The sequence below is a fragment of the Xiphias gladius genome, chromosome 24 (genome assembly GCF_016859285.1).
Source record: "Xiphias gladius isolate SHS-SW01 ecotype Sanya breed wild chromosome 24, ASM1685928v1, whole genome shotgun sequence".
In the NCBI taxonomy this organism is placed as follows: Eukaryota; Metazoa; Chordata; class Actinopteri; order Istiophoriformes; family Xiphiidae; genus Xiphias; species Xiphias gladius.
Window position 1 is genome coordinate 7491993 of NC_053423.1, and position 21823 is coordinate 7513815.

The following is a 21823-nucleotide window of genomic DNA, read 5'->3' on the forward strand; positions in this document are numbered from 1 at the left end:
TAGGAGTGTGAGTCACCTTTACGATTTGAAACCGGATGGGAAATTCTTATATAAAGCAAAGGAATTGGAAATAAGATTCTATTATTTATCTCTTCTTTATTCTCCTTGTTTTGTGCCAAGAGCCCTTTTCTAATACAACCACTAGATGGCAGTCTCAGCCAATAATGGCGCTTGACCCCTTTGTCTTTCCTAATGAGCAGAAAAACCAAGGTGATGGCCTTTCAGATGTCTGTGGGTCGATTTGAGTTTCCCTGAACACAAAGCGATCTCCTGCATAGGATCGACATTTGGGCGAGCTGTTCGCTTCCAGGCCGTTGGGACGGAGGCAGGCGAACAATGACCGAGCGGAACAGGTGTCACTTAAGCTCACGACCTCACCGTGCTGCTTGCCGCCAGTGGCCTTGACTTGAAACGGATGATCGTCGGAGGAAAGAAAAAGAAAAAACAAATCTTCCGGCAGGGCTCCTGCAAGCCTGCAGCCCGCAGCCCAGTCTTGGCTGGTGCTTAACCAGCACGGTGGGGGATCCTGTCACCGGCCAAACAGGCTCCGCGTCCAGTCTCAGAGCGGAGCTTGTAAGTATTACATAACAACTCAACTTGAACGTTGCCCGGCTGGTTCAGTGCGGAGAACGGGGACAGGCAGTTGATGCCGACACCCCGCTCCCCTCACCACCACCACCACCACCACCATCGCACGCACCAGTTACTGGATTTCCTTCCTGGCAAGCCTGAGAAATTAAAACAAATGTCATAAACACCGATTTTATGTTTGACCCCTCACAGTTAGTTCGTGTTTAATGCTCTAAAATGTGACCCTAACCGGGACACAAGTCGCCTAAAGAGAAGTATTTAGTGTTATTGCCATGGGGCCTGATAAAACACGCTTTTCTCTGAGCGTAGTTCTGACGTCAAAGATGAATGGTACCGAAGCGCAGTGACGATAGAGCTGTCGATGGACAGTAACTAGACCGGAAGACGTTCCTCCAAAGGAAAAGCTTCACGTTTTAAGCGCTCCTTTTTTGGTTTTGTTTTTTTAAACGGGAGCTAGTTAAAGAGAAAGACAATAAAATAAAACATACAAGGGCTAACTCTGTGCCCTTATGTTAATTGCTCATTTATCTCTTGGTATATGCCAAATATATGTTAAAATCATGATCATTAATAATAAGAACAATTAAAAAAAAAAAAAACATTTTGAGAGTTTTATATTTAAATTCCTCCTTTTTCTTACTGTAAATTATTCAAATATTTTGATGACTCATTGAACTCGGGATTCATACGTGATTTCTCACACTGAATTATGTTAATTTTCCTCAACATTTTTCCAAAGTATGTGAAATATAATTACAAAAATATATTAATAATAAGCACTTACAAACACATCGGATATAATATTTTTGTTAAGTGGATTAATTTTTACGAGTACAAAAAGATGTATAAGATCAATAGGTGAGGAAAGAAATCTAAATCCAAAGCCGAAGGAAATAATACATATAAAACTATCATTAGACAGATCCATGACATTCATTCTGATTCTAATAATGCTTATTTGTTTTAAAAACAGGTGCATTCATTAAGTCACCACATTAACAATTGCCCGTTACAGCTCAAGAGTCGCTACAACAGAGCTTTTGTAGTTGAACTCCGCTACGATTTTACTTTGAAAGCAAATTTCCCGTGTCAGCTGCTACCCGCGTTTACTTGACGCAGCTGAAAGCGCAAGAGAGAGGGAGGGAGAGGGAAAGCGAGAGGTTGAGTTGACACTGTGACAGATTCACACGGGGACTCTTTGGAAGAATCCGCGGCCGGTTTCGCTGTCAGTCGGTACCGAGCGGCGGCGAATTTCGGTCTCGGTGAAAACCCCGCAGCTCGCCGCCCGGAGCCCCGCACTCGTCCCGCAGGTGTAGAGGGAAACCGACAGGACGGCAGGCGCTGCCTCGGATTCCTCTGGGGTAAGCGGGACTGGTGTAGTACACGCAGGCTGATGCTGTGGGCCCGTGTAGTAAATATGTGTCAAGTTAGCTGGGCTCTGATGGGTTTCAGTGGGGGACTTTTCCTTTCAGGCGCATCCTTGGGGCGCATTTTCGCACGCTGCCCGTGTCTTCTCAGCTTTCATATGTGTGTGCTGTTGGCACAGGCTGGTCTGCACTGTCATGTTATTGTGGATGCAGCCAGCAGGCATGTTGAGAGGGGGGGTTGTCCCATATGGGTAGTAGCACCTATGCAGTGAAGATAAAACTGATACAGTGTAGGATTGTCATTTAACAGCTTGAACAAAACAGTCCTTTGATACTCCATTTAGTAGAGAGTGTAGTAAGTGATATGTTTATCATACACATGATAAACATATCATCTACAGTGACTTCTGCACTTTATGGTCCAACTATAACTCCCTTGGGTTCACTGTAATATTCTTCCATTAATGCATACTATTGTCCTCTTTGTATTGTATTCCAGTAGTGCGCCTTATAGCGGAGGTTCCCATCCTGGGTATCAAGATCCCTGCCTCGGATGCAAGTAAATTCTGTGGGGTCGTAAGGTTATTATAGGCAGAGAGAGAGAAAAACCCAAACATATTTCCTCTACTCAAAATAACGTTACTTTGTTCAGACTTTTCTCTATTCTTTGCCTTTTGTGGTATATTTTCAGGTTTTTCCATTGAAGTTACTCAGACAAAGCAAGGAATAAAAATCTTCTTTGGTCTTTGGTTGAGCTGGTCACAACTGGTAAGCATATCCAAGTGTTGATGGGTAGGGGGGGGGGGGGGGGGGGCACAAGCAGACATTAGTTTGTTTTAAGTTGTCAGAAGACATAAAGGTTGGGAACCGTTTTTATTTTAGTACAAGTAGCTACCAAGTCTTTGTAACTGAAATGCTAGACCTTACATGGATTACCACAGGCAATGTCTTTGCTTGTGAACTAAGTTTGGGATCTTTCTTACACTGATCAAATGTACCAGGAGACCGGTTTTCCAGTTGACCTGCGATTTCACAACCCCCAAACCATATCTTGAATCTCACAGGCTATGAGAGGGTAGCAGCTATTATAGCAGCTCCTCGACCTCATATGGGTGTCTGTGTGCTTTTGTGCGCAAACACGCATCCCACTACCTAGTAAATCAATACACTTCCAGCACCTTGCACAGTTACACAACCAACCTTGAAGCATGCGTGACTGCTACATTACTGCACGGTATGTAGACATGTCAGGAAGACTAGATGTTTGGCTGGCTTCATGATGAAAATACCAAACTGTATTTAACATCATACTCATCTCCTCAACTTGTAATTTCATCCATCACCTTAAACTGATCACGTGGTTACACACGCACTGTCTTGAGATAAATAAGAGGTCTAGACTTAGACCAGCAGCCCATTCTTTCACTGCTGAGTAGATGTTAATACCCTGGTTTGACTGAGGCCAACACACCAGCTCATCACCGCACGCATTAGCCCGCCACATAGTCCGCGTTGAGTTCACCTAACCTGCCCCGTCAGCCTGACTAGTGTGCAAGAGCTGCGTATGTGTGTGTGTGTGCGTGGAAATGTGTGTTCACACACGAAAGGCTGGCCCAAGTGTGTGTATATGGCTCCTTTCATGGCTTCAGTTTTTCTGAAACTTCAACACCTCCGCGTTGTCGGTGTCGGTGAGGCGAAGAGTTCAGCGCAGTTGAGATGACTTTTGTGTCTGTGTGTATGTGTGTGTGTGAGAGAGAGTGAGACGGAGCAGAGACAGATAGAGATGTCAGCCTCCTATTATAAGAAAAATGACTCACTCTTCTCTCACAGGTACAGTCCTCCAACTGAAGATCACATAAAACCCCAAAGCTCTTCAGGCTTTCAGTTTCATTTAAGCAACCACAGACTGCCTGTGGGTTAGAGAGGTTTTTATTTTTTCATCATATTCTATCCATTTATGTCGGTAGGCGTGTTCCCTGGCAATAGTTATTTGGTTTCTTGTTGTCTCTGCGAATCCAGGTGAGTGGGACACACCTAGGCGGAGATCACTTCCAAGGAATGTTCTTTGCCTGTTTGTTGTGAGTTGTTTGCCTTCTCTGTGCTCTTGGCACGCAGGTAGATTCGAGGAAGAGGAATGCCATGCCTCCCTTGGAGACAAAGTTTCATAGTCAGGGCTGTGAAGCAATATACTGTATGATGACAGTGGCTTCTGGTGAAAGGAGTGGAGGGTCAGACATGTGAGCAGGGCAGCATTTGAGACGAATTAGTTTAGAATAGTAGAGTTTTGTGTGCCCTGGGGGGGACAAAAAATATAAACTAGCATATTATGAATTATGAAAAAAAAAATCCAAATATGACAAAGATCCTTTGGACAGTATAATGTGAAAATGATGAATGTATTAGCTACAGCTGAAAAAAAACAGTAAATTAATTGATTAATAGACTGATGGAAAATTAATCAGCAATTATTTCAGTAATATAAACAAGAAAATTGCAAAATATGTGCTGGTTACAGGTTCTCAAATGTGAGGATTTACCCTGCTTGGTTTAAGTCTAAATCAAATATCTAAATCAAATAGTTTGGGACTGTAGGTCTGGAAAAAAAAAAGATGTATGAAGACATGACCCTGGGTTAAAAGAACTTTAATTTTTTTTTTTTTTAAACATTTTTTTCACCATTTCATGTAATAAACTATAGTCGATTATGGGGAAAAATAAACCAAATTAAAAATAGTATTTAGTTGGAGCCCTAATAGTAAAAGTACTTATGTGTTTCCCCCTTATCCTTCAAAGTTGTGTTACAGATCTGACAGACCTAATGCAACACTAACCCCAGCTAGGGCTAGTGTTGGGGTAGGCAAAAAAAAAAAAAAGTAAGAAATGTCTCCTCAACTCTTATTGTATATATGCAAGGGTCAAACATTACTCTTATCCAGAGCTAGTAATTGTCCCCAAATATCCGTATAGAATATAGAATCATTAATATGGTATATTTGATAATGTAGGGCGTATGTTGGGTTTTACACTTCAGGGACTACTAGTTTCAGTTTTAATTTAGCTCTCTAGTTTTAGTAGTAAGTGAAAATTGGAAACATTTTTATGTCATTGATTTCACCATTATAACATATTTTATTGTTAAATGATTTGCTACTATAGTATGTCGTTTTTAGTCAGGCAAGCAGCCGTGCTCAAGGATTGGCAACATCAGTCGATCCACCACTTTGGTCCAGCCTGAAATATCTGAAACTTTCACTGGGTGAATTTTCATGAAATTTTTATACAAACATTCATCTTTGCCATCGTCAGTTCAAAATTAAGGTGTGTCCACTAGTTTGGTTTCCAATACCTGCAAAAATGAAATGGCATTAACTATCAGCCTCAGCCGTCTGCCGTTGGAACTCTCTTTGTGATTACATTGTGGGCAGAGCATTCGGCTTTCCTCCAACTAGTGCCAGAAATGAAAATTAATGGTGGGAGAATGCAGTCTTGAGGATTACAGTCTGGTCCATGAGTCAGGGTTTAGCAGGATTTCCTCCAAGGCAGTGACTCAGTTCATTGTACAGTATGAATGGATGAATTTTGACTCCCTTTGTATCATTTTCTCCCTCGGATCAACAGGCGACGGGACTGAATCAAGCAGAGCACCGGCAGCAGCAGGACAAACCTCTGTGAGCTTTTGCCGCTACCAACCAGCAGGGGAAATTTTTTCAAATCCCCGAGGCTACCTCGAGAAGACCCAGAGCTGGTCTAGAACCAACCAAACCACCACCACCACAAACCTCACCTAACTTCAACCTACTCAGGAGGAGATGGTGAACTGACCGAGGACCAGCAGGCGACAGAAGGCAGCTCCTTCCTCCCCGTCCACTAGCAGCCATGGCGGGGCTCAAACGTCATCATGATGGGAAAATTGCTGGGCTGTATGACCTGGACAAGACCCTGGGCCGTGGGCACTTTGCTGTGGTCAAACTGGCTCGACACGTATTTACGGGGGAAAAGGTATGCGTGTCCCTTACCTATCATGCAAGTGCAATGCTTTAATGCCAGTGATGGAACTTCCTAATATTTAACTAGTCAGTGTCAGCATATTGTTGTAAATTTCAGCCTCACCCTTAGAGACACAGAAAAAGAAGTATGACTAGTAACACTTACAGAGATTTGAGTTTTACCATCACATGATGGTTTTTGTAGAGGTTTTTCAAACCTGGCTAAGCACAAAATACTTGCAACGTTTTGCTTAATCATCAAAATACACTTATTATCAGCACTACATGACAGCTATTAGTGGCAAAGTGTCAACGCCAATTTTTCTAATGATTTCCACTCTTCCAGGTTGCAGTAAAGGTGATAGATAAGACTAAGCTGGACCCAGTGGCGCGGGGTCACCTTTTCCAGGAGGTGAGATGCATGAAGATGGTGCAACACCCCAACGTGGTCCGCCTCTACGAGGTCATTGACACAGCCACCAAGCTCTACCTCATACTGGAGCTGGGAGACGGAGGAGACATGTACGACTGCATCATGAAGCACGATGGAGGCCTCAGTGAAGAGGTGAGTGGGACTGCGGGCACCAGAGGGGCCATTCAGATTCATTGGGCTTGACTCAGTCTTTCATCTGGCAGATGAAGGTTCATCCTCCCTGCAGAAGTGTCTTTAACCTATGAAGTCTCTACCATCTCCGGGAGTGCTCTTTTATAGCTGTATCTGACCTTGGATTTGCCTTGAGATGGAGCAAGAGAAAGGCAAGCCCAATATATAATAATTTCTCCTGGGAATGGACGAGAATCACTGAAGATAAACTCTGCAGGGAACAAAATTTGGATGTAGTTCTTTTGTTTATTTCTATTGGCGACTGTTGTTGTGGAAGTGTAGTGAAGGACAGGTAGTCACATGCTCACCAATGCACTGTGCATACCGATTCTTTAAAGTTAATTAATTGCAGACATCAAGGAGGCAACTGTGTGACACTGAAAGCTGTAATAATACAAATTAAAGAGGGTAAAAGAAATGAGACATTCTCAAACTCTGCAATGGTAGTAGTGGCCCTTTACTGACTAGTACACAACATGTTAAAGTTGGTTTAGCTATAATAATATGTTAGATTGGTTCATTTTTCTGTGACTTCAAAGGAATATAAGATTTTGTGTAATATGCGTATTTGCTTTCTTGTTCAGAGTTAGATGAGAAGATTGATGCCACTCTCATTTCTGTCTGTTAGCCATCGAGCTAGAACCAGAAGACCGTTAGCTTAGCACAAAGACCTCAGTCGCAGTTTCAGTTTTCTCGCTGCTTCCAGTCTTTATGCTAAACTAAGCGAATCGTCTGCCGGCGGTGGCTTCATTTATGAACTTACAAAACCAGATTTTTTTAGGCCACTTGTGGACAGCAGAAACAAGTTGCGAACACAATGCTGACATACTGTATAATCCCCTTTTAAGCTGATATGTCGAACTTGTTGGCAAACAGTTGCTTGTTTAGACATCCAGCACTTGTCGAGCAACATCAGCGTTCATATGGAGTTGTGTTTCCGGCAACCTGGCGATGTAAGTCCAATATTCACTCTCTTTAGCTCTGTTTTTGGTCTCTATCAACTCCTGATAGAAGTATCTGCCTGTTTAGCCACTCAATTCTCCACATTTTTCGCTACCTGCTGCTGGGTAGGTAGTATACAATTGGTTCTTAGAGCTTTTTTGTTCAAAACAGCAGCCTCCCGCTGCAGAAAACGATACTATCAAAGTGAACCAAAACAGTAAATTGAAACTGACATAATTATGGTACTATTACTGATTACTAATGCTTGCTACCCTCTCTGTCTCTCTTTCTCAAGGTGGCCAAGTGTTACTTTGCCCAAATTGTCCATGCCATCTCCTACTGTCACCGGCTACACGTAGTACACAGGGACCTGAAGCCAGAAAACGTGGTCTTCTTTGAGAAGCAGGGAGTCGTCAAGCTCACTGACTTCGGCTTCAGCAACCGGTTTCAGCCCGGGAAAAAACTGAACACCTCGTGTGGTTCGCTGGCCTACTCTGCTCCTGAAATACTGCTGGGGGACGAGTATGACGCTCCGGCTGTGGGTAAGTCTGAAGAACTGACAGAGTGAGTTCTGGCTTACACAGTGGGGAGATATCTATGCTGGTTTATCAAAGTATTTATTACAGCTTTTACCTATACTGTAATAGGACACTGTCTCAGTCCGTAGTCCAACGTGTGTTCCCAAGAGCAGAACATGGAACATGCTGTCCTCTACTGTATATCAGCCTGGCTAACTGATGCTTTTACATTCACACATACTCTCTTCCAATATGACCTACTGGTATTTCTGCATACACTATATATATGACCATACTATATAACCTACAGCACTTAGGAAGGACCTTGCAGACAACTTGGCACACTTGCAGCTTTATCAGCCAGCTGATATAGGGAGAGGAACTGCTCAAAGTTCAGAATGTGTTGGGGTATTGGTCAGTTTAGAAATTAGACTATAACTTAATCCACAGAATTGCAGTCCTACACCTGCAGTTTATTTTTGTCTGCAGTTTACTTTCATTGACAGTCATGGCCTCTCTGTGTATAATAAAATCTGATATCAGATCAGACTGAAATTGGTTTCCTCAGCACTCTCTTCTCCTCGAGCAGCCTCACCGTCGCTCTCACCACCACCCCGCCGTCTTCCCCATCGATAGTGTTCCCAATCCTTGCTGAGCCACGGTTTAGACATCAAATTAAAATGTAATAGAAAAGAAATGATATAGAGCCGTGCAGATTGTCGCTGAAAGAGGGAAAAAGAACTGTGAAGAGATAGACAAGAGGAAAACAGACAGAGCGAGAGAAAGCATCAATAGTCCCTCTGTCTACCCAGAGGCCGCTGCATCAGAGCATGGGAGGGAAAAAAATGCAGGAGCAAGAGAGAAGCATTTTCTATTTTTCTGACTGAGTGGATTTGCAGTGGCTATTTTCTTCTGTCTCCTGTCACTCTCTCCCACTCCCTCTTTGTACCAAAGAGATGAGCAGCTCCCAGATTCTGAACGTGGAATAATAACAGCCCCCTGTTATCTGACTGCATGTGTGTTTTTTCTATGACCAGGTGAATAGCTGGATATGTGAGGTCACCTGTCCTGTAAAAGCCTGTCTGAGCACTTTACCCAGATGACAAATCAGATGTTTGTGGACATTTTCAGTGTGTGTGTGTTTGTTTGTGTTTGTTCTGTCCTCTGGAGTGTTCATACTGCCTGTGCACTATTGTTCATTCAGCTGAGATGATGATGTTTTGGTTGTGGGGATTATCCATCCAGCTGGGATGTAATATTGTGTGATTCTATCAGCAGTGCAGTTTGATGTGGAACAGGCTGAATGGAGGCCAACTGTCCTGACATTCAGGGCTTTGAGGTAACCTGGCCTGGGATTACTTTGCTGCCAGGGTACCTGCTGACAGTCTGTGGGCTGCTGAGTTTTGCTGGTGACTTGCCAGGTGGCGGCCAGCCCAGTTTGTTGCAGAGATAAAGAGGCTGTCCTCACTCGGCTCTCTCAAGTCGGGCCTGTTTGGAGTTTGTTGCTGTTCTGGAGGAGTGCTGAAAATAATTTGAGATGAAAAGTGATCCAAAATAGAGAGCAGAATGTTGCACCAGTAGTCAGTCCTATAGAGCGGGCAGAAGTAGCCAGTTAGCTGCCAGACAGCATCGGAAAAGCTACAATTATTGATTAAACCAAGGTGTCGAGTGCTTTTCCCAGAAGACCAATTGGACTTCTTCATCACTCTATCACATGCTTAGGTAACAGGACTAGGGATGAAATTCATGAATATTTTCATAATGGATTAAATTGTTGTTTACTTTCTTCATTAAATGTTTAATCATTTTGTCTGTAAAATGTCAAAAAATAGCAAAAAATGTTCATCACATTTTCAAAGTTCTTTGTATTGCTTGTTTTGTCTGACCAAGAGCCCGAAACCCAAAGATATTTAACGTACTATCATAGAAGACTGTGAAAACTACCAAAATGTACACATTTGAGAGCCCGCGAGTGGTCAGTTTTTGGCACTTTTGCTTGAAAAATGACTTAAGCATTTAATCCATTTTTAAATAGTTGCTGTAAATTTTCCGTCGGTCCACTAGTCATTTTAATCAGCTAACACTTGTGAATGTACTAGAAGTGCCGTCGCATGTCTAGGGCTAGCTAATGGACCGTCATTCACAGTGGAGACTCCAGCCTCTGATGGATAGAAACAAATGGCTAAAGGCAAACAGTGAGTGAATAAAAGGAATTTCAAGGAAAGAATAATCAAACAAAGGAATTTGAAATTTTATTTTTATGCAAAAAATTTGAAGGAACTCACCAATTTAATACGATGCAAACCTATTTGTGCATTTTTGATTTTTGATGATGGACTAATAAGTGCTATGAAACGATGCCTGCCTCCTTTTTTTGCCTTTTGATGTTGAATAGCATGGGCTCCCTCCTTTTAGTGTCCAGTAAATGGAAAGATAAATATAGATTTCTGCTCACTATTCAAGAAGCACAAGCTGCACTTAAAAAAATTAACTTACCTAATAGCAGTTACAAAGAACATATCCTTGTCCCATGCATAATTCAGAGCATAACTGTGCATAATGAACATGTACAAGTCGGAAGATTTTTTTTTTTTTAAACAAGGATGTTACATAATGATCAGCAGGACAGGATGCTGAACTTGGCCCAGTCAGCCGGGAAGGGGGGGGGGGGGTTAACAGTGTCAAGACACAAGGCATTGGTTGTTGGTTATCTCGGGGAAGCAAGTGCAGGGCAGCAAAAAGGGATGTTAACCCTCCCAGCTGTCAACGCTAAGTAGTTGCCGTCGTTAGCACAAGTGATCTTAATGTGCAGTGATGTGAACGGTGTTATGCAGAGATGTGTCAGCCATCTGGTTTATAAATAAAGTTATCGAGGAAGGAAGTTTGGTGGACTGCTGACGCAAGTAAAGGGAGAGCAGGGTCATGGTTGCTAGGATACGTTGGCTAGGGGTAAGGTGGTGGTTGGGACTGCAGCAGCGTTTGCTCCCTCCATCAGCAGTATGAGACGCTCCTTCACAGCCTCAGAGCAATAAATACCGCCACCCACAGTAAACTGGCATATTTACTTTACTAGATTGAAATCTCCAGCATATCCTGGCAAACGGAAGTGATATGAAGAAATATGAAGACATCACCAGGGCTGCTGGGGACGATAAAAACCCACTTAGGCTCAGTTTATCGGCTTTTTTTTGGTCAAATAAGTCTTTACCATAGCAAACTGAAGTTAAATGAGCACGGGGTCTGTTAATAATCGATATATCTACTATTCTGTTTTTGGAGGAAAAGTCACAGGAAATTACGCTACAATTCTTTTTTGTTTTTTGTATTTAGAAGCATAACTGGGTATTTAGCCTTTGCAGCTTTAGCCTCCATGGCAAAAAAAGCTTCATTATTTGAAAATCTACAAGGAATAAGACACAGTTACTTTGTTTGATCAAATTGCCCGTCAGCTCTACAGAGCAATTTAGCATCTCTTTAGCTTCTTTGGCTAATTCTTTGGATTTTTTACAGCCCGCAGCTTTATGCTGTTTATTCAGTCTCACTGTTCTCATTAACCTCCGGCTGCAGGCAACTATTCTTCTGAGCGGAAAAAAAAAAAAAATAGGTGAAATGCCATTTGCTGGACGTGTGAATTAGCAACTGTTAGCTAACACGTTCGGCGCAACATTGTGACAGTAAATCAATTCTGTGTTTACAGCTTGTTCTGCTGCCACCTAGGGGCCAAAAAAGAAAAAAAAACTAGTGCAGCCTTAAAGACACATTGAAGTGGTAGTTAGAGCGTCATTAGCTTCTGTTATATACAGTATTTACGAGTGAAACCAAATACGTAGGAAGAATGGTGTACAGTTACTGGAGGCCTCCACCCACACCTCCCTCACCTGCATTGTTAGATCAGGGTGAGGAAGACGAGGGAGCCTCGAATAAATGAGACCTCATCCACATTCTTCATAAAATCTAAACGGTTTCTGCTAACACACCTCCTACTGTAATGCTACGCTAGATACTACCTAACGGTCAATTACACTTTTAATGATGGATGGGGTTAGGTAGTAGCCTCAAATCAAATATGACTTGTAGAAAACTCCCGAGTTCAAGATGCGTTAGTAAAATATTTTAACATTTAACAGGAAGAAAAGGGAGGAAATTTGATATAAAAACACTCAAGAATGAGCAACTATCACGGGAACACAGCATTAGAAATGGTTCATGCGAATGTAAATTGGCTGACCTTTGCTGACCCACAAGAAGAAGAAGTTGTTTACCTGCTATTTGATTTACCTGTTGCATCACTTAATATTTCACTACTTGCTAAGCCCAAAATCTTGCCACACTTTGGTTGTGAAAAAGGGCGAAAATACTGACTAAGAAAGGGTGTGCTTTTACGCTACTGTCTCTCTGCTCATAGTCAGTACATGGCTGCAGAATGTGTGTCAGTGGACCATCCTGCTGACCAGAGCGGCGGTGAAAGCCCGCAGCGAAAAGTTTCCCCTTTAAAGCGGCTAATCAGACCAAGAGAACCGTTCCCTAAAATTAGCATTTGTATGAAGCTTTGAGGGATGAACACGTTAACCCACTTACCCAGGACTGCGTGTTTGTGTGGGAGTGCATGCATGCGTGTTTGTGAGTGAGCATGACGCTGGCCCGCAGGCAGCAGTGCAGAGCCTCAGCCTTGGTTAGACAGATGTGTCCTAAGATAGTACATATTTATGGAAATGGCTCTGATCGAATATGATTCATGCTTCATTTGAACTGGGGGGGGGCAGCTCTTGTTTTTTGTATCTAGGTCACTAAGCAGAAAGGACAAACGTGCTTTACTTTGTTGTACTGTCATCCCTGTTTTTATTGTTTCTGTGGCTGTTTTCCTTAAAAAGATTCACACTTTGTTCTCATATTATCTGCACCCAAGGATATTTTTTTTGGTAAGAACAGATTCTCTCTGTGTCTCTGCAGATATATGGAGTCTGGGGGTGATCCTGTTCATGCTGGTCTGTGGTCAGCCCCCCTTCCAGGAGGCTAACGACAGCGAGACGCTCACTATGATCATGGACTGTAAATACACAGTGCCTCCCTACATCTCCCATGCATGCAGAGAGTGAGTAACACACACGCACACATCCCTACACAGATGGACGGAGTACTCTGCAGGTGCTGCATATTTCATGTTTATAGATGTGTGAAGAAAAGAGAGCGAAGAGAGAGAGGAGAGGTCTCTCTCTCTTCTGCTGCTCGCCGTTGTCCTGCTTTCACTCAGTGCTGCAGTCAGCTGCACCACCACAGAGGCAGTGCTGCGTTAAGTGTATCTAATGCACCCTTTAAAATCTGCCCTCTATTTTTAACATTGCGAGGGTTTAACGATGCATCAAAGCAGAGCGGGGCAAAATAGCTGCTGAGTACATTTTGAATGGCTGTAGCTTTGAAAACGCATTGGTTTTGGGCATCATCAGGTTATGCTGACTTTGCACACAGTACCTCACAAACTGGCAAATAACCTGGTTCCTGTGGTGTTTGTTTTCATCCTTAAACAAACGGCTCACCCACGTGGCCTCGAGGAAACAGCACTTCTTCCTCTTTTGTGTGAATGATTTAGCAAGTGAAGTTGGTACATCAAGCTTAGCCAGACTGCAGCAACAAATGTGGGATTACTTGTTTACAGGTGTTTCTATCTCAATAAAACTGGATTATCCCAAGTAGGGGTTGACTGTTCTGTATTTTCCAAAGCAAAGACTAATGGCAGTATTGTATTAGTTATGTTTTGTGCTGTATATTTAAACATTTGTCATGTCAGCAGAGCTTTTGATCAATCAAACAAAAAGTTAACAATTAAACATCTTATTCCTTTTTGTTGGAGGTATGAGGCACCGACTAGACATTGACAGATTTAAAAGGATACTTATGATTTCATTAGTTCAGGCAGAACGCTGACGTTGCGCTTGCATCAGCTGCCTCATTCATGCTTCACAATCACTGGCTCAATCATCAGCTATGTGGCTACCAGCTGACTAGTAACACCATCTACTTTATCTAAACCGCTCTGTTTGGAGGTAAAACTTTAAGTAAGCACATCACACTGTTGATAGCTGTTCCTCATTTTAGAGGAAAACCGTAAGCTTATGCCAGTGGGATACTTGGTAGGTTAAAGGTGATCCGGGATGGATGTTTACAGAGGACAGTTTGGGTAGTAATTGAACTGTTCATCCTTGTTTTCTCTTTCATATATGTAAATTTGGCTAACCAGGGGTTTTGTTAACAACCTGTCTTTCCCAGTGAGACTTCTTTTTAGCAGTGTTGCCATGTTCCTAAATCTCAGGAGTACATTGTTATTATTCCAGACAAGTATGATGGCCCAAACTACAACATTGAGACCGAGGGTGTGATAAACCAGAATTATACTTTAAAAGAATACCTTGTTTATGTCATAAACATGATATTACTTACCCAAAATACTAAAGGAATGGATTGTGTACCCAAATATTCCTACATTAATGAAGAGACGTTTCCTCCTTTTCTCTGTAATACCAATCTCCACCGTGCCTCCCTCCAGTCTTATAGGCCATATGCTGCAGAGGGACCCCAAGAAACGAGCGACCCTAGAGCAGATTGAGACCCATGAATGGCTCCAAGGTGTCGACCCCTCCCCGGCTACCAAGCTGTCCACTCCTCTGGTGTCCCATCGCAGCTTGTCGGAGGAGGAGCACGGCTCCATCATTCAACGCATGGTGCTGGGGGCTATTGCAGACCGAGACACCATAACTGAGTACATGTTCCTTTTATCTCACATATGTGCATAAATTAACATGTGGCTATTTTTGCCTGTGTGCTCTCCAAAAATTCACCATGGTTCACCAGCCCAACTAATGCTTAATTGAATGTCATCAACAGTTTAATTGCCATTAACAACCAGCTGGCAATCTATCCTGGGCTGTTGCCATGTCAAATTAAATCTCCCCACCTGTCACTTCCTTTTGACTCACAGTCAGGGTTTGGTGCTGATCTGCTCATTGATACAGTCCGTGTGTGTGTTGTGTGTTTTGTGTGTGTGTGTGTGTGTGTGTGTGTGTGTGCGCGCGCATGCGTACTTGTGTGTGTTTTGGAATTCAGACTGATTTCTTTCTCCACGCTCTCAGGGCTCTGGAGTCAAATCAGTACAACCACATCACAGCCACCTACTTCCTGCTGGCCGAGCGGATGCTGCGGGAGAGGCAAGAGAAGGAGCAACACAGCCAGACACGATCACCCAGCCCCAGCAAGGCCCAGTTCAGGTACACATACTCACATCCTTGTTTCATTATATTCGTCATCATTGACATAATGCATTCCCTGGCCCCTCACCCTACCCTTAACCATCACAACTGAATTCCTAAACTTAACCCTTACCCTAACCCTAACCTGAACCTTGATCTAACCTGAACCCTAAAGCCAACTCTCAACCCTCAAACAGCCCATTAAACATGTGGGGTCCAGCATTTTGGTACAAGCCCACACACACACACACACACACACACACACACACACACACACACACAAACATTCCTTGACATAGACAGAGTGCTGTGTCTGCAGCACTGTGTACTGTCAATCTCCTAAAAAAAAAAAAAAAGTTTGACAGCAGATGGAGCCTTTTTTTTTTTTTCAGCGGAAAATGAAGGACAGACTCAGAATAGAGGAGAGGCTGCAGCATTATTAGGGATGTAACACCAAAAATATCTACATATTATATATATATATTTAAAGATAGGGAAACAACTAGCCTGAATCCTACTAATATCTTTAAAGCTGACAAATTCACACGTTTATCTTGTCTGTTTAATCTGTGGATAGAGAGAAATGTACAGACAGGAGTTTGTGGAGTTACGTGCATATTATTTCTTGACGATACAATGTGTTAATTAGTGAGCTGCAGTGACGATGGGAGCAGTATTCTTAAAACTTTGTACAGAGCCAGGCTAGCTGTTTGTCCTTGCTCCCAGTCTTTATGCTGAGCTAAGCTAAACACTTCCTGATTCCAGCTCCAGCCACTACCAAGCGGTATTCATATTCTCATTTAACTCTTGGAGAGAAAGCAAATAACATATTTCCCAAAAGGTTTTTGTACATTTTTTGGTCAACATTCAACCAAAATATTTATTTTTAGTCTGAACATGTAAACACAGCAAATAGTATAGCTAATTTAGCTATATTTTTTTTTTGTGTGTGTGTTTAACCCTTCGTAGACAGTCCTGGCCCACAAGAGTGGATGTTCACCAGGATGTCAGCGATGGCTTGGGGGGTCCGGCTATCTCCCACCCCGGAGGGCCACAGTCCCCTGCCCGTAGTGCTGAGAGCCTCCACAAAGGCCCGAGGCCCAAAACAGCTCTGCTTGACCTCAGCCAGCGGCAGGAGAACCCCAATCCAGCATCCAGCCAGCAGCCGCCTGCACGACAGAACCAAGAGAGGGGGCTGAGGCCTCTGGCAAAGCCCCACTCCAACCCGATCAGGCTGGGCTCTCTGGCCTCAGTGGGCCCCTGTAAACCCCGTAGTCCCAGTCTCTTCAGTGTGGAAGAGGACGAGGAAGAAGATGGGGAGGAAGAAAAATGTTTGTCCCCCTCTACACTGCCTGCTCAGGTAGTGCTTCGTTGCAAAGCCTCTTCCTCATCTATGTCTTCTTCTGGTAATCGGCTGACATCGCGTATGAGCGCGCCAGTCCTGAACCAGATCCATGAGGAGGATAAAGAGGAGGAGGAAGACGAGGACGGGAGAGAGCTGCATGGACTCGGTCTGCCCAAACCAAGCCTCAGTCTCAGTCTGAACTCTCGAATACCATCACCGTCAACACTCATGTCATCACCTAAAACTGTAATGGCACCAGTTGCCACTTTAACCCCCAGCTCAGAGACTAGTGATGACGATATAGAAAGTCGCCACATACCAGACACAGCAAATTTAGGTGGACAAGGGGACGAGAGAGAAGGGAGGAAAGAGGATAGAGGGAAAAGGGGGGCAGGGCAGGGCAGTCCCTCCAACTGTGCCAGTCCTGGATCAGGTTCAGGCCAAGGCAAGGGCCCAGCCAAAGCTCCCAGCAGCCTGGTGGAAAGCCTAAAGCTGATGAGCCTGTGCCTGAGCTCTCAGTTCCATAGCCTGACGGGGGGAGGGGGGGTTGTTGGTGGTGGCAGTGGCGGAGTTGTTGGGGGGGACAACCAGGACCGTCCCATGTGGAGGATGTGCGTGGGCGGCTCCACCGGTAGCCTGGATAAGGTCTCGCTCCTGGGTGGCCCTTCACCCAGGGGAACCCTTTACCAACAGCCCCCACTCGGAGACGCATTGGCGGACCCGCTGTTGGAGGGCCCCTGCTCGGGCACGCTGAGGCTGGGAGAGCTGGATCTGGCCAGGGAGAACCACAGGAACATGAAAAACCGCGTGCTGCAAATGCCTCTGAGCGACAAGACTCTGTCCGTCAACATCCACCGGAGCCCCAAGGAGGGTCTGCTCTGCACCCCCACCCCGCACAGCTGCTGCCAGGTCATCTAGAACACAGACAGGTGCTCCATCAGGTGCTGCACCTCCACACTGCTCCACTTACATTCATACATCCCCTAAATCCTGCTTTTGTTTAAGCTACGTCATCACTGGCTCATGAGTTCACCTTATTTATACGTTTATTGCTACTTCCTTTGGTTTAACACTTAAGGTGGATTTCTGGGAGAAAGTCCAAATGCCAACCTTGCACATTTAGAGACACAAATCGTCTCCTTGGAGGAGACTGGGTGCCACGCCAAGTATGTGAAGCACTTTAAGCAGATTAGACAGGACACTACAGGGACATTTTAACCTGCTGGTGTTGAAATAAGAGACATTAAGTATGGAAACAGATACAGGAGCTGCTCACATGCCTGATTTTACACACTTGTGTATATATTGTATGTACACAATGATCACACCTACATTACTCTAATAAGCTGATAAAAGGGAAAGCTGATGAGTTTTCGAGTCATGTTACATATCGTATTTTGTTGTTCTTTGATGCTGTTTTTTTTTTTTTTTTAATATTGTTATTTTTTTAATTTTTTGAGACAATCATTTTATCAGTTTTTTTATTCTGACTGAACGAGTTATGACTGTGTTTTCATTTGAATGAGGACAAATAACAGGGTGAAAACGGACAGCAGCACATAAGTATGATGGTGGCACACAGTATTTTGTAGTCTATCACTGTTTTATTTTTCTATCTCAAACATGCTCTGCGGAAAGAAAACGCACACTCACTTGTCAAGCCTCTGCAGTCACACGGCAGAGTTTGTACATATGTGAATAACCTCCTAGCAGTACTCTCTACCTGTAGTATTGACGGTAAAGTTCTATTGCAGTAGAAACCTGAATATTAGATCCTTAAACACCATTATTCTTCACTCCTACTGGATATTCAAGGTTTTGGTGAACCTAGAGCTTGAAACTTGTTGGATGGCTGAAAAATTAAAAACAGATTTAAAATCTCCACTGACACCTACGTAAATTATTATACATGTAATGGCAGCTCTTAACAGTGAGTTCAAAATGGCCCTAAGATCATGATCAGTCGTAGGAAAAATGATTCCTGGGTCGAACCCAAACCATGTACATCTCGTAGCTTTCCAGGATCACGGTAGCCACTGTTGTAGCGTAAAACAACAAAGGGGTTTCAATAGAGCATAACTACACTGCCCCTTCAAGTATCGGTCTGTGTAACTGGATGTGTGACCCAACCCTAGTGGCATATATAACTTGACAGTGCATGTGTTTTGCTGTAGCAACATTACTCTTAACCCACCAAGGTCAGCTACCGGCTGTATCTACCTAAATAACTGATTCAAATGGTCACTTTACTGTAGCCTCACAGCAATACCAGCAACTGCAAAATGTACAACAAAAATGGATGTGCCATAAAATCTGTCTTGAGCATATTGTACTGTATGTATATGATAGAGATCTATGAAAATAAAATGATGTGAATGATGTCTGAAGTCGGTTTCTTTTATGTGCACCTCCATTTTCTTTTACCAATCTACCTTTCACAGATCTGTGCACAGGTTTAGGGACACGAGGGTAAGGTATTTGAAGAAGAATAAAATTGCCATCTCTGGTGCAGCCATATTTCTAGTCAGGGTGAAAAAGACAAAAATAAGGAGTCTGGAAAATAAATCAACACTTACTGCATTGTCTGACCACAGTCGTAAGGACCACTGAGGACAATGAGATCATGTCCGAGGTACTGTATTAGGGAAACTGGGGGGGTGGGGGGGTTTAATGATACACGTAGGATTTTTTAAAACTGATTCTGATGTTTTATTTATCTATCTATCTATCTCTATATATCTATATAGATATATCTATCTCTCTATCTATCTGTATCTCTATATATCTATATCTATATCTATATCTATATATGTATATATAAACAGAAAAATAGGGATTATGTCTGTGGACGAGACTTGATTGAGGGGACCTGCCTGCAATACAAGTTCTTCCATTGTGTTTATTTTCCTGAGTGGTCTAAAAGCTCCCTCCCAAACACTGCAGGGATTTCTAATCTCTGCAACATCTGGGCTATTGTGCCACATCAGCCAACTGGGAGGAGATCGGATCAGACCAGATGAGCTCTAGGGTCGATGAATGAACCCATTTGACCCGCAAGCTTACACAACCACATGCACACACACACAGGCGTGTGATACAAGTGCACTGACAGCTACACACAAACAAGCAGGGGCGCGTAAGCCACGTAGGATAACAAACACGTAAATGAGCAGGTGACAAGGTTGTCATGTGGGTTTCAAAAAGTGAATGGGCCACTGAGGATAGTGTGTCAGAGAGAGTCATGTGTGCACCGAAGCATGTGCTGGAATCACATCCTATCATCTACTCACAAGCCCCTCACTACATCGAGAGACATCACTGCCACATGAGCTCTCACTACCTCTCTGTACATCTTTCACTGAATAATAGTTGAATAGTTTCATATGTTTCGCAGTAAATGCAAAATACCAAATGTCTAGAACATGTAGAACATGCTGGATATGTCAAGGTGTAGGCACCCATGTGAGTTGAAATAAGTTTCTGTAGTTTTTACAGCAGATGCTGTGTGGTATACAGGGGATCACTCTGGCAGACTGACATACACCACTACACACACCAAGCTCACAGCAGCAGACAGATTATCTGTCTCTGGAAGGTCAATGTAACAGAAACCTTTCACTGACATTTGTACTAATACAAAAAAACAACACTTTTTTGGTCATTTTCTCGGTAAAAGCAGCTATAATCTATGTTTCCGTAATAATGTATCAAATGACAATGGAAAACACTGTGACAATGTGAACGGGTTATGAACCTACAGAGAATGGTAGTGAGTTTCAGCTCATTGTTTAGCTGTACGGCCAAAAATTGCCACCCAGCTGACAGGGCGCAAAATTACCATTCATCTTAACTCAGCTAATGTAAATCCAATATTCCCTATCCCGTTAACTTTGTTTGGCCTCAACTCAGCTTAGAAGGTTAAGACTTGCTGGCTTGCTAGCTAGTTGCCAGCTTTGCCTTTCTGCCACTTGGTGCTGGGCACGTAGCATACGTTGAGTTTAGAAAAACATTTTGTTACAGGAAACGGCTTCCTCGTAGATGAACCACGGCTTACATGAAAGCCACTTTGCAGAGCTTCTGCAGAAAACCTCAAGAAATGATGGTCCCCGTCTTCCTAACTGGCAGCATCACTAGACAGGAAATGGTTTTGAAATGGTTTTGAATGTATGTTTGAAAAGAGATGGATTGTATAGCTGAACGGACTGAAAGCAACACACAGACTGCATTAATTTTCACGAGGGCTGGCTAATGTCTCTACAAACAAAAACTTATGCCATCAGAATAATGCAAAATATACTATAATCACCTAAAAAATTCTTAATGGTATTAGTTTAGATCCTATCTTCAACTATGCAACAAAGAGGGCTGTATACTGTATAATTGTCCTCCATCTGTAAAAATCTGCATGTTTAATCATAAAACAGTGGATGGCTTCCCTTCCTTTTTGCAAAGTTGCCACCATTTTTCCTCCCTCCGACAATTTGTTTTCTGGTATGTATTGAGCATTACAGCATTTCATGGCTATAAAGTCTTAGTTTTGTCATCAATGTGATAGAGAGCAAGGATTAAACTAAAATGAAAAGATCTTTGCTACAAGCCACATCTAAAAATGATGGTGAATTACAGTATGTACGGTAATAACAGCCAAACCATAAGTCATTATTGCACTTGATTCCTGAGTATTATATTCACTGTACGTATAGCCCTGTATGTTATGGGATAGTATGTTGTTGTCATCTGGTTTAAAAGGCAGAGTGAAGGATGTATCTGTCAGCAGAGCATTTAATCTGACCTACAGTGGGGCTGAATGTTAAGGCTGAACTCCTGCCACCAGGCTGTCAGCAGAGCTGCTGATAAAACTGCTGAAAGGAATGAACCCCCCCCAACACACACGCGCACACGCACACACACACACACACACACACACACACACACACACACACACACACACACACAGTCAGCAGGCCAGACAGATCACACTCCACGTAGACGAAATACAGCCTCCAAAGACACTACGCTCCTCCGTTATTTTAAAACTTCATTACTTTGTGACTATGCCCAGCCAGCACCACACACTCTCTGTCTCACACACACACACACACACACAGCTGTTCTCTGAGTACACACAGACACTGTTTGGCCATCTGATGGACCTTTTTTTATCTGACATTGAGGAGCGTGTGTGCGGCGATGCTCTTTTTGTGCGAATGTGTACATTTGATTTCACTG

General features: G+C 43.2%; 1 protein-coding gene across 2 annotated transcripts; it reads left to right on the plus strand.

Moving 5' to 3' along the window:
• The first annotated feature begins 136 nt into the window (after positions 1-136).
• On the plus strand, positions 137-18056 carry LOC120786793 (SNF-related serine/threonine-protein kinase-like). Of its 2 annotated transcripts, none has more exons than XM_040122456.1 (8): positions 137-573; positions 5577-5957; positions 6291-6509; positions 7786-8032; positions 12959-13100; positions 14550-14762; positions 15133-15267; positions 16219-18056. In XM_040122456.1, the coding sequence occupies exons 2-8, from the start codon at positions 5835-5837 to the stop codon at positions 17510-17512; spliced, it is 2373 nt and encodes a 790-aa protein (XP_039978390.1). In that variant the 5' UTR covers positions 137-573; positions 5577-5834; the 3' UTR covers positions 17513-18056. The 2 variants fall into 2 exon arrangements, with proteins under 2 accessions (XP_039978390.1, XP_039978389.1); XM_040122455.1 differs by lacking the exon at positions 137-573 and adding an exon at positions 1749-1952.
• The last annotated feature ends 3767 nt before the right edge of the window (positions 18057-21823 follow it).